General features: G+C 44.2%; 1 protein-coding gene across 1 annotated transcript in view; it reads left to right on the forward strand.

Annotated features, from left to right (window-relative positions):
* Window positions 1-5665: 5665 nt before the first annotated feature.
* The window catches only part of Barx2 (BARX homeobox 2), a 69956-nt gene continuing 62191 nt past the window's right edge, over window positions 5666-13430 (forward strand). Inside the window, exon 1 of the mRNA XM_090319830.1 lies at window positions 5666-5852. Within this exon, the coding sequence (XP_090175956.1) occupies window positions 5666-5852 (187 nt within the window). The remainder of the gene's footprint in view (window positions 5853-13430) is intronic.

Genomic DNA, 13430 nt, shown 5'->3' on the forward strand with positions numbered 1-13430 from the left:
ACTATAGGTATGAGACATTGGCATCCAGCTTTGTGATTGTGTGTGTGTTCCTGTGTATATGCCAACATTGGGATTTGAACTCAGGTCCTTGTGGTGCTTTCTCATTTGAGTCATACCTCCACTTCCATAGAATGGTTTTTGATAGGAAACTGATTATTTGATTAAAGCAACAAAGATAACAGAGGTGACTATCAGTTTGAGAGCTGGTCATTTGGGACAGAATCCTCCATGGACCTCTGGCAAAGCTGAATTGGCTCCCAGTACCCTGCTAGGGCTAAGAGGGGAGGTCAGGAAAATTTCTCAGTGATGGGGATGAGGATGGAACCCAGCTCTGCTAAACTCCATTCATTTCCCTTACCCCAACACAGCAAGTACACAAGTCCATTATGCACTTCAACGGGCATTTCTCTCTTCACTTTCTTTCTTCTAAAGTGAAGAAATGGTCAATGGCGGTGGACAGGGAGTCAACATCAACGTTGCTCCAGGCTTCCCTATTTTCACAATAGTATGATAAAGTTCAGTACCGAAATGTTAACTTACTGGCTACATCATTTAGGGTAATTGAGACACAGGATATTGGCAGAGATATGATTTTACAAAGAGAAAGAGTCCTCAAATCTTAATCTGTACACAAAGCATCTCAAAAATTGGAAACACTAGGATGATTTATTGACATTTTCACCTTCCTACATATGTTCAATGCTTTGTAGATATAGTGCTCTGTCTAATTTTCTTTTCCTTTTCTCAATTTAAACTGGGCTTTCAAGATAGGATAGAAGGCTCTAGTTAGCTCACTTGTTAGGTGGATTGCATTTATACTCTTTAAAAGATACCTTCCCATATAAGAGAGGAGTTTTGTAAATTAATATCATCATTAAAAAATAATCTGCCCTCCTCATCCGCACCCTTTGAGTTATCTGAGGTTTCTGTGTGGGCTGCACAGACAGCCAGCGGTCTTGGCATGGGCCGTGGGGCCCAGGGGAATATTAACTTACAAGGCTTTCCCTAGTTTGCTTTTACACGTCTGAAACTATTTCAAAATGTGGCAGCGAAATACAAGTTACTAAATACACTTAACTAGAAGGTGAGAAATGCTTCTGGCCCCTCCCTCATCCTTTAGCATAAAGATGGCAAGGAAAGGACTGTGTTTAGCCACCGGATCCCTGGTTACTTCCAAGTATTTCTAACACCTAGCTCAGGATGAGAAAAGGGTAGATAACTAAGAGATTGTCGAGTGCAACATATAACTTAAGTGTTACACACACATACATGTACATATAACTCAAGATTAAACACTAATGTTCTTTTTTTTAAAATTATTAAACTTCAAGAGTTCTTGGTGAGTGGAGATGCTAGGTGTGGGATAGAACAGGAAAGAGTCTTTGGGTTTTGTCAGAGTCCCTAGCCCTAACTTTGCAAAGGTGTCCTTAACCACTTCTCTTTGATTGGGCTCAGTCCCTAAGAATCCAGACTGTGGAGTGGTTTGCTAAAGACCTCACCTCCGGAAGCTATGAACACCCCCCCCCCCAGCACTTCTTTAATCAGTCCGGCCCTCCTTTGGCATTCCTCTGTGGGTACAAGGGCAGACATTGCCTGGGTTCCTTCACTGGAGACCGAGAATGATCTGTGGGTCTCCAGCAGCTGGAATAGGTTTGAGTCCCTTTAGCAGATGTTTGCTGTTCCAGCCACTTCTAATGCCTTGAAAACAAAACCCCTGACTATTCTGACCAGAGTTCCACTTGGTGATTGACAGCTGGGCTGTGTTTCCTCCCTCCCACAGAAGTGCTTTATGGCCTGAGAGTCTCAGCCAGGGAGTGAAAGAGAGGTATGGGAGCAAAAAGAGAATTGGGCTAGATGCCACAGTTTTTAAAAGCCCAAAATTATCAAGGCAAGAGGAGAGACTCATTTAAAGAGAAAGACAAATTTAGTACAACTAATTAAGATTTGATGTCCCATCAAACACATTATGTAATTTAGTTTCCCCAGCTTTCACAAATTCATGTATGCATGACACATTTACTGAGAGCCACCATGTGCCTGGTGCCATGTCAGTATTGGTGATGGGAGAAGATAATATGGTGAAGATCCCTGGTTCATCAGAAGTTCATTGTCCAGTATGCCACAATCACGTAAAGAGACACTTTAAGTGAACAAAGCATGTTGGGGGCTAAGGGAGGAATGGCAGTGGGCAGTCTTAGGGACTGGGAAAACTGCTTCAGGGAGGTGACATTTGAGAAGTGTCTAGAACTAGTTTTTCTGGAGGAGGAGATGGAATGCTTAGGGCATTCCCATTAGAGGGAGCAAGCTTATAAAAAGATTCGTATTATGAAAGGCCAACCCTGCAAAGTAGGTATTATGATTACCATTAACAGATTGAGAGAAAAAAAGAAGAAGCTCCATTTAGATTATGAACTGAGTGAAGGCTGGATTCCAAGAACTGAAATTCCTCACTTTTGGCTCTTGGGGATTTGTGTCCACAGACCCATCTGAGATTTCTTGCCTCTGTAGTAGAATATAGGGAAAAACATTAGAAAACTCAAGTTGCTGGTTGGAATGCTCTACTTCTCGCTTTTAAAAAATATTTAAGAAAAACCTATCTTTAAGTTGGGGTACAATGGAATTTCAATCCAACATGTCAGTTTACGAGCACAATGCATCTGGTTCATCCCTTCCATCCTCCTCCTCCACTTTTCTCTACCCCACCCATCCCCTCAATTTATCTGGTTCCATTTTTACATATGCTCACTGAATATTGTGACTACATTCACCCATCTTTCTCCCCATTCGTTTGCCCCATCTCTTTGAGTTCACATCTTCTCTCCCCAGAGTTTTACTTCTTCAGCCATTAAAACTGCATTCTTCAAACATCAAATCTGGGGGAGAGACGGGGAGAATTGTGTGCCTGCCGCCCTATCTGTGGAAGCCACGAGTTGGGGCCCCCCATCCCCCGCAGCCTGGGCCGGGTGATCTTCCACACTGTCCACGCTGATTTTTTTCCCGCGTGGCATTGTCACCACGCACTCCCCACATTCGACCTCCGTTTGGCGAAAAGGATGGAGACTTTGAAGAAAAGAAAGAAAAAGAAGGGAGTGAAAAAGATGCGCTACAGGGAGAAAAGAGAGGAAAAAACCAAACACATTTGACCATACAGGAGGCCAAAAGGAGCGATGGAGGGGCGGTAGTGGGGAAAAGGCTAAACCGGAGATGGGAAAAACACCCTCAAAACTCCTTGAGGGGCACGAGGAATGGGAAGGGCTGACGAGGGGAAAACCAGTTGAGGTAAAGGGGGATCGAGAAAGCCGGGGGCCCGGGAAGAGGGAACCGTAGTGCAGATATCAGGCGCGCACAGTCTGGGAGCTGTGGTGATTTAAATGCGTAATGCGCAACCCGGGGGCTGCTCGGTGGCGGCGCGATCTCGGGGAGCGCTGCACGTCCGCCTCGCAGTCGGCCCTTCTACACTCGAATCCCACCAAATCCTCGCGTTTCTTCCTGGTTGTGTATGGCTCCACACTTTCCTGAGGCGACAAAGAAGAGCGATTACCGCTGCGCCCTTGGGGATCCAGCCGTGGTGCCCAGAATAGCTTCCTGTCTTACCCTCCGGTGCTGGTGCGGGGTGGTGGTGGTGTCGGGGCTGAGCCACGAGAGTTCTGGGTCATCGGCCCTGACGATCCACAGGTCACAGGGTCAACCGCATAAGCAGGGGACCATGCACGGACACTGGGTTGGGGTGTGTGTGAAGGGGACCCCGGGGCTGTGCGGCGGAATGCGCGCCCCTGGGACATCTGGAGAGAATTCTCACAGGCCCTGGAGCCGCCTCGGCATGGAGGAGAATAAAAAACAATCCTAAATGGAGGATCCACACACACAAAACGCTGCGAGATGGAAGTCTTCAACACGAGCGGAGGGAAGACCCAGTCCATTACTATCAACTTTCCCCAAGTACCTAATGCCCACTTCTCCAAGTCCGATCGTCTCTCTGCTTTGAACCACCGACCGGCCCAAGCGGGCTCCCACTTGCTTCCCCCCTTCTCCGGTTTCCGGCTCCCCAAGCCCCTCGTGGGGGGGGGCAGCAGCTCCCACGGACCCGCAGGAGACTCGTGGCCACCTGCAGGTTGAGAGCAGTGAGATCTCCTTAGCCATCCTGGTCCTACCATTCTAGGTCTCTAGCGTGACTTTTCTTTCCAGTCCCCCACGCCTATCGATTTCGAGGCAAAAAAAAAAATTCGTGGAAACGAGTGTGCAACGTGCACTTCCCGCCGACTGCAGCTGCGTTCGCGCCGCGGACCGCGGGAGCCGTGCGGGGCGCGGGGAGGGGGGTGGTCTGCGTGACGATAGCCTCGGCTTAGGATGATGGTGGAAAACAAAAATTGGCGCCGATAACGATGGGAATATAATCAGAGCTTGGGGACCCCAGAAGGATAACGGCAAACTACTAAATAAATATTATCTTCGCGGTTACCCGCATTCTGCCTCATTGCAAGGGCCCTGGGGATGAAATTTAGGTAGCTTGGGAAGATTTGGGCCCTCAGAACAGCTAGAATTGGGGCTGACTGGGAGGAGGGCCGCCGGAGCCCCGAAATGGCCATGTCTGGCCCCTTTTGGCAAGGAAACTCATTGATAGTTTAAACGTTTAAAAACAAAACAAAACAAAACAAAACAACCCGCATACTTTATTTTTTAATCTGCAGCTTGTTCTCCGGGTAACGGATTGTGCCGAGGTCACTTGTGATTTGGGATCGCGGTGGTGTGGCCTCGGCGCAAACGCATCCTGCTTGGAGCGCTGGAGCTGAGCGCGGGCGGCTTCGAGGCTGAACGCCCAGAAAAGAAATCCAAGGTGGGGAAATGGCCCCAGGGGTGGAGGAGAAGAAAAACACCGGGGTCCTCGGGAAAGCACCTGGAGGTGTGGCCCGCAGCCGAGGGAAGGACTAGAGTTGTTTCTAGAGAGAGATCTGGACCTTTGAGTCCACCGGATTACAGGTCAGCCCAGGCCCGTGAGTGCTGAGGTCGCCTGGCACTGGGGCTCGCGCGTTGGGGGACCCGCTTGGGAAACGCAGCGGGCTCAGGCCTGGGCTGCTCGAGGGGGCGGCGCGCGGCCCGTGCTGCGCGCACACACGGGCGCGCGCGCAGCTGAACACACACCTGGAGTTCGTGGGGGAGGGGGTGGCGAAGAGGAGGAGAGCCAAAACGAATGTCTTAAAATAGAGAGCCGGGCAGTGTCTAGCGCTCTCAACGAAAGCGCTAGACGCTGACAACCGAGAGGAGGCGAAGGAGAGTGGCTGGGCGCTTAAGCGCGCAGGTCGGGTCCCCCTCCACACACCCCAGCCTGATCGTCCGGGTAGGAGTGGGTGCCGACACCCCTCGGCTCGCACTCAGCACCTGGCCCTGCAGGAAGTACTCGCTGATTGACAGCTGCGGTGTCCCAAAAAGGCTAGCCAAAGATGCTGCTGATCTGCGGGTGGGTGTAGACTCGCAGTCGGGCGCGCCCGTGCCTGCTCCCCTCCGCGCGCCTGGCGCGCCCCGCCGCCCGTCCCGCCACACAGGAGCGGGGCTCCGGGCCCCTGGCCGCGCGCGCAAAAGCCTCAGGGGTCCCCCACCCCCATCCCTCCCCCACCGACCCCGCAGTCCCAGCCGCGTTCGGGTCTGCGGGCGCTCGTCGCGGCTCACCATGCATTGCCACGCCGAACTGAGACTGAGCTCGCCGGGCCAGCTCAAAGCAGCCAGGCGGCGCTACAAGACTTTCATGATCGACGAGATCCTCTCCAAGGAGACCTGCGACTACTTTGAGAAACTTTCCCTCTACTCCGTGTGCCCGTCGCTGGTCGTGCGACCCAAGCCCCTGCATTCCTGTACGGGTAAGACGCCCCGCTGGGAGATGTGTGGGGTGCGGTAGCTTTAGCGCCCGGGTCTTCTCTGTTTTCCGCCTGGAGGGTGAAAGGGAAGAGTTAAGGGATTCTTTTCCTGCACCCTTGCAAGGAGACAGAACCTGGAGACTGGCGGTGGGCATCTGCAACCCGGCCAGAAAGGGCCACAAAGTTGTTTGTCCCGGGACTGGAAATCAAGCAGCGTTTCTCCTGGCTTGGGCTCTTTTACACTTCTTTCCCGCACCATTGGGGTTTCAAGTCAGAAAGTTCAAACTCTTGACCTAACTCAGCGCCCAAGTCACGTTTCAGGAAGTGGGGTTGTGGGTTTCCACTTGAGCTTGGCTGGTCTTTCTTTGCACATTGAGTTAGCTTGTCCAACTTCTGGTGTCTCCGCTGATGTTTACAAGTTAAGTGAGCGCCCAGGAATTCATGACAAAATTGTTTAGGTGGAGTTCTTAAAATGATCTCCCTTTGGTGAAGTAGTTTTTAAGAGTACATTGAAGTTGTGGCCCTACCTGAATGAGAAACTAATGCCCCCCCTCGTCTTTATTAAATAAAACCTGCAGTGCTAGCAATAAAACCAGCCCTCAAATCTGTTTTCCTCTTTTCAAAGAAGCTAAGACCAATAGGAAAGAAAAACAGAATAAACAAATTTGAAAAAAAATAGATATGTAAAGAAAATAAACCCAGAGGCATTAAAAAAAAAAGTACCACAAGAGAAAGCTTCAAGTTGCAAAGTGCCTTGGCATTGTCAATATTTAGCTTATGAAAATGTGGGTATAGAAAAAAAAGTTGAAGCAAATTTTATCAAAGAAGTTGACGTGCTTTTCATGAAAAGTAAACATTTAGAACATTCCAAACCGAAAGCACATTTGAGGTTATATTTGTTGTATAGCTGGCATGAAATAAGTTAATTAAGTTATACTTGTATTGAAAGGGTGAAGAACCTTGCCAGCAGTGGTTTTGAAAGACTTTTTGGAACAGGCTGAATGCTGCTAGAACATATAGAATTTGGAATTCTAGATTTTTCTCTTGATTTTACTTATAGTTCCTGTAGATTGATTGGAAAATATATAACAAATATGTATCATGAAATTGTTTTAAAACCTAGTTGTTTCTACATGTATTTGGATACGAACTACCAAGTGACAAATATTTTGTTATAGGTTTTTTTTTGGTAGCAAAATCTCCAGGATAGGAGGTGAGGCTTTATAACCATAACCAATATTACAATGCAGAATATTTTTATAAATATATTATATCATATAATATATATTATACTACATATAATATGTAACCATGTTTTATATATATGAAATGAGAAACAAGAAATTTTAGGAACAAGAGAGGTAGACTTGGCGTTGAGATTTTTACATATGTGTGATGCCTTGTTTGGCTATCTGTTGGCAAGGAGAAGTCGGCTAAATCTTCTTTAGAGAACAACCATTTTCTAGAATATCTCAAAATCCTTTGAGAAAGAAGAGAATTCATTTGAATCACAACTCATTAAAGTGCCCTGCTCAATCATTGCCTTTGAGAGAGAGAGAGACAGACAGACAGACAGAGACACAGAGAGAAACAAAGGCAGAGACAGAGAGATGGAGAGAGACAGAGAGAGAGAGACAGGTTTCCAGGAAAAAACATTTGAAAGTACCTAGAGGGGCAGAATTTCAGTAGTTCACTTTCACTTAAAGATAGCTTTTCTTGCCTTAGGAGGGTCATGGAGTTAGATCATAGAACATAGATTAAAATGTTCTAAGAAAGGAGCAATTGACGGGTTCAGAAAAATTTTGCCCCATCAGTGGAGGCTGAGTAAGTTCTATGATGTATTGATTTCTCAGTGTGAAATAAAATAGGAGAAAACACAGTGATTCACAGATAGATTTATGGGTGTTAAAAGTGAGGTGATATGTATCTCAGGCTACAATGTTTGTTCCGTCTTGTGTTTCTAGAAGTTCATTGATGATGTGGGGTAGAAGGTGGTGGTTAGCAATGGTTTTCCTCTGTTTTTTGTACTTTCTTTTCTGTAGCATTTGTGCCTACATGTGCTGTGATTTTGCTCTAGTTGAGGAGATGTAAAATGTAGAATCTTGGATTTTCCAGAGGAATTCACCTCATAAAAACTGGCTACAATACTCCCGACTTTCAGATCATGAGCTTCCCGTGAGTTTATGGTTACAGCCTTCCGTGTATTAGATTATGGGAACCCCATTAGTGACTTCTTGAGATTCTCCTTGGCAAATTTGATACTTTCAAAACAGTTTTGTTGTTTTTAGCAGCTGAATTTGAGGATCAAAAATTATTTTAGAATATTGTCCTTAAAAAATTGACCAAAATAATGAAAATAAATGGCTACATCAGTAATGAAACTGTAGATTTTTTTTCACTTTCATGAATGGTGAGCAAAGGAGCTGGATAGAAAGAAGTGGTTATTGCTTCAGGTAGAAGCAATATAGAGAAAGTTCATCTGAAGTGCGAGTCATATGTTGGAAATAGAATCAAGGAACTTTTCTTGTCCTTACATTTGCTCATCTAGGTTTAAATAACTGCAACGGAAGTGAACTCTATCAGCAAAATAATGAAAACTAAGATCAGAAATTTCCTCAAAATGAGGAGTTAACAGCACGTATAATAAACACATATAATTGGGTTGGAAAGAATGCTATAGCATTCAGAAAATCTGTACATAATTAAGCAGTCCATGCTGTTTTAGATTTAGCAATCCCAAAGTCAATTTACTATATTGAACCTCCTCAGGCAGAAGAGTAGTTATTCAAGTAAACAGAGAAATGGAAGTATTTTTAATCAAGCAGATAATCGTTCCACAGTAATTTGTTATTAAACACTTCACATGTGATGGAATATGCACCTTCAATAATATTTATTTTAATAGGCACTTCTTCTAAACTCAATAATTTTAGCTCCAGAAAGGGGTCTCAAATTTTCCTATTTCTTCGTAGATCATTTAAATCACTAACATAGACATGTAGAAAGGGAATCCTTTCTTTCTAAGCCAAACTAAAGGCAAGTTCATCATTAAACTAAAAGAAATGCTGAAGAATGCTTTCTTTAAAAATATTGCTATGTACAGTTATCTTACAGTCTAATAAAATATCAGAAAGCTGGAACTCAAGGTGTTGGGATGGGAGTGGAGTTAAGAGGAAAGAGGTAGACAAATGAAGAGAGGAAGTGTGGGAGAATGCAGTCATATAATATTCAAAGTAAATATGTGGAAACGGAACTAGGAAAATTGAAGGATTGTATGGAATTGAGAGAGGGGGAAGAATGAAGAAAATGGTTACACTGATCCGATGAATTATACACATAAACTGGCATGTTGAACTGAAGCCTTTTGTACATCTAAAAGTGATAAAATTTTTTTAAAAATATTGTTCTTTAGACCATTGGCGAGGTTTAAAATGATTTAGTGTATCTTAAAACCAGATAACAGCAATCCCCAGTTAGAATAGAAATATATAGCCAGTTAGAAATTGAGGATCATTATTCATAAACATTAGCATGGTAACTATGATTGAAAGGACCCCCGAATGGGTCCTTTATGGATGCGATTTGATTTGAGGGTATATTGCTGTCCCTTTCTAGTTGCGATCAGTGTTTACTGGCTAAAAAAAGTCACTAGGGACAAAGCTGGTGGGAGGAGATGGCATGGGAGGGCATTGATTTTTGTTACTTTCAAAGGCAATACCTTTGAATATAATCTTTAGAATTCCACTGGGCTAGTAAATTTGAGAAGTAGTTGGCAAAAAAGAGTAATTTGTTTTCTCAAAACCAGAATGTAACAATTGAGTTTTCTTTTGGGATTCTGATAGACCCACTTGCAGTGCTAATTACTTAGCATTTGTTATGGATGCTTATACTAGAATGATCCTACTTTTGCAGGTGCACATTTACTACGTGGAATATAGATATTTCAACAATCTACAACCGTATGACCTTCCATTATTCCACGTAGTAAACTTATCGATTGAACGCTCCCCTGTCTCTAGCAGAATAATTCTGCTGAAGCTCTCTTCGGTCTGCAGCAGCCGGTCTCACAGGACTAGCTCATGCTTACTGGAGGAGGTCATGGAGGTCAATCTCCTTTTCTTCAAAGTACTGTGATTGCATCTATCTTCAACATAGTTGCAGTCCAGTGTTTACACCCAGGTCCTGGTCAGGGTGCTTGAAAACCAGGCAGGCTTTTCTATCTTGGTTACACACCCGGGATAAACTTGTACAGCCACACCCAGGGAATACTCAACCAGCCAATTAAAAAGGGGGAATTTGAGAGAGGGTGATTATCTTAGGAGGTGGCATTGAGAACATTTTATCCTTTGGTGGGTCCAAGAGAAACGAGTTCTCTGGGGTGGTGTCCTTGGGTGCATTCCTCATGAAGAATAGTGTGTCATTTTGTTGAGCCATTCAATGAGATGGAGACAACGTGTGGTGACTTTTTGGGGAGCTAGCATTGAACTGGCCACTGCAGCATGAAATAAGGTCCCCTGAGTGTTCACATCTCAGCTTCTTCTTCTAACTGGAAACGATACCCTACAGGATCTTGGGAACCTGAGAACTGGACCTTGGAATATTACTGTAGAAACATGAACTAAGGTCTGGGAAAATGATCATTATCTGCACACATTTGGATTTCTGCCAGAGGCAAACAAGCTTTTGTTAGCAATTACTTATAACTACTTCTCTTGTTCCCATTCTAAGGGTAAATAAATTGAGAGACATTCAGGATCTTAGGATTTATTCCCAGGTCATAATGAGCAGTTATTTGACTTCTCAAATTTTGCCATCCCTTTGTTAAATTGAGATGTTCAAGGTGTTCCTTAGGAAGTGTTTTAATTGAGCAGTGTCTCAGCTCCTATTTTTCTAATAGCAAATGGAAGAATGACTGGATGCTATTCACAAGCTGAAATACCTTTGTGAATGTCTACACCTTTAGTATCACTTATTTCAACAATTAAATTCAACGAATATTTGTATTTGTTTGGTAATGCCCTTGTCCTTGAATCCTTTATTTTTTAATCTTACTGCAAATCTGAACTAGCAGATGAGGTATATTAAAAATCTCTTAACCGACCGATGAGCCGCCCCCAAGTCCCCTTTTATTGCACACTAGAGAACATAATGGATGGTTCGGAACTGCGAGATAGAACTCTGGGATGGTCTTACAATTTCACTTACGAAGTGGAATTTTGTCCTGACCTTTACCTATAAGATGCTATCAGCATGAGCCTTGTTAAATTAGCCTCATTAAGCACAAGTCAAATGAAACTGTATATTAGTAAACCTCTTTACAAAGCCAGTTTCTATAAGAAATCAGTTATTTTTCTAGTTGGAAGGGCAAATGGGCCCTGCAAACATGGACAGTGTTAAAATGGTTTGGTTGAGCTGGAGTTAAAGCACAGAGACTGTTAAACATTTCCCAGCCTTCTATAGGAGAAGCAATAATGGACTGGGAAAGTTTACATTGTAAAGAAAGATTAGAAGGTAACAAGAGAACGGAAGAAGGATGGGAGGGGATGGGTTTCTTTGAAATTCTCGAGGCCAGCAAATCCAGCATTTGTCCTAGGGTATTCCTACATAGCTAAACATAGGCTGAAGCTGCCTGAGATCACACCTAGTAAGTGGCGAACACTGGGCTTGGATGCATTCTGGAACCCTGTAAGGGACACACCTGGAGACTGGAGGCTGCTCAGTGTATCTGGGGAGGACTGCCTAAATGTTAAAGTAATAACATTTCGAGTTGCTTTCTGCCCTTTGTTTGGAATCCATGCAGCGGGAGAAACAAAGATGAAAAGTTTGGTAGCCATAGTTCTTGTGTGTACTATTAGGCTTGTGGCCTTTTATGGGTGTCCTGAAATGGCCCCTGCATACTTTTGGAGGGTGGTTGGTGGGGATCCCAGGATCCTGTGGGCCAATTCTTCATGGACTGTGGCTGGAGGGCTGCAAAGACTTGAGAGGGATATTAGACACGTTAGCTTTGCTTCCATCCTCATTTGACAACTGCTGTTTTGAATTTCTTGTTCTTGTAGAGTTGGTGTTGCTAGTCTGGCTTGAAGATCAACTCACAGGTAAATCACCCAGCTGCTAACCAACTTTCTAAAGCCTCCAGAATGGTTACCAGCTACTCTGCTGCAGGAGAAGGGGCAAAGGGGCTTCATTTCTTCAGGAAGGATTGTGAGGACCAGGAAGGAAAGAGAATGATGTATGGGATTTACACTGGATTGTTGGTGGAGAAGCCCGTCCACCTGTCTTGTTGGTGCTTGCCTCAAATTAGGCTGCCTAAAAATTGGGAATGTTGTTTCTTTTCTCTAACACAGGTGGCAGAATTAGAATTTATTAATTTCAAGGCTCAGAGTAGAAGACTGTGTACAAACTTAGTGACATTAGCAAAATACTCTCCAGGAAGATAGGTAGTTGTTTTTGTTTGTTGCCACCTACCTTCCACTTTAAAAACAAAACAAAACAAAACAAAACGTTAACAGAAAACCTTTGTAAACCTTCAGGATTTAATTTATTTTTACTGCAGTTTAATAACAGAAAAAAAGTCTTGTTAAAATAAATGCTCTAAATAAAAACACAGTTAACTTTCCATTACAGAGTCTAATTACTCATCTGCGCTAGAGTGTTTTTATGTGGCAATTTAACTTCTTTAAAGTGGAAACTTGGCACGCATGTAAGGAAGAAAGCCTTACACCTAGATAGATACCAAAGATGATGGATTCGATTCTATTTGTGCTGGAGCTGAGTGTGGCCTGTGATTGCTCAGCAGGGTTGGAGAACCGGCTTCTTGTAGTCACTGAGGGAAGGCTGTGGTGTCTGTAGTGCCAGTTGAAATTGAACACGGAGAAGATAAATCTGAACTTCAGATGATGTGCAAGTACATGGGAGAGGGCTCCCTGCCAGTCCCCGTGGGAGCTGATGTCAGGACTACTTGATAGGCCTGGAGTGTAGCTAGATATGCTTTCTGACTCCACTGGCTGGGGTCACAAAGGCAAACATGGCTTTCCTCCAGGAAAAGGTCAGGATGCGAGTGAACGAGGGCCAGTCTGGAAGGATCTCCAACTAAATGCGTCATGAATCTAAGCAGATACTTTAGAACTTTTCTTTTTTTCTTTTTTTTTTTTTTGGTTCTCTGCAGCTTAACAATATGTCTCTTCTTAAGTATGCTTTCTGCATAACAGGAGAGAGAGAAATGTTTCCAACAGATAAATATTCATTGTCTGGGTGGTCTTCTACCTTGGTGATATCAAGGTATTATTGACCACTGATTCGTAAACACCCAGTTTAGGAATCTGGGTGGCTCATGCTTGTAATCCCAGTTATTCCATGGACTGCTATCTGAGAATCAAGGTTTGAAGCCAGCCCAGGGAGAAAAGTCCTTCAGAAATTTAACTCCAATTATCCAGCAAAGAAAGCAAAACAAACAAATAAAAAACAACTGGAAATGGAGGTATGGCTCAAGTGGTAGAGCAGCAGCCTTGAGTGGAAAAAGCCAAGGAGAATGTGAGGCCCTGAGTTTAAGCCTTATGACTGGCATACAAACACAAAACAAAT

Source organism: Megascapheus bottae, chromosome 27 (assembly GCF_031878675.1).
Source record: "Megascapheus bottae isolate mThoBot1 chromosome 27, mThoBot2.hap1, whole genome shotgun sequence".
In the NCBI taxonomy this organism is placed as follows: domain Eukaryota; kingdom Metazoa; phylum Chordata; class Mammalia; order Rodentia; family Geomyidae; genus Megascapheus; species Megascapheus bottae.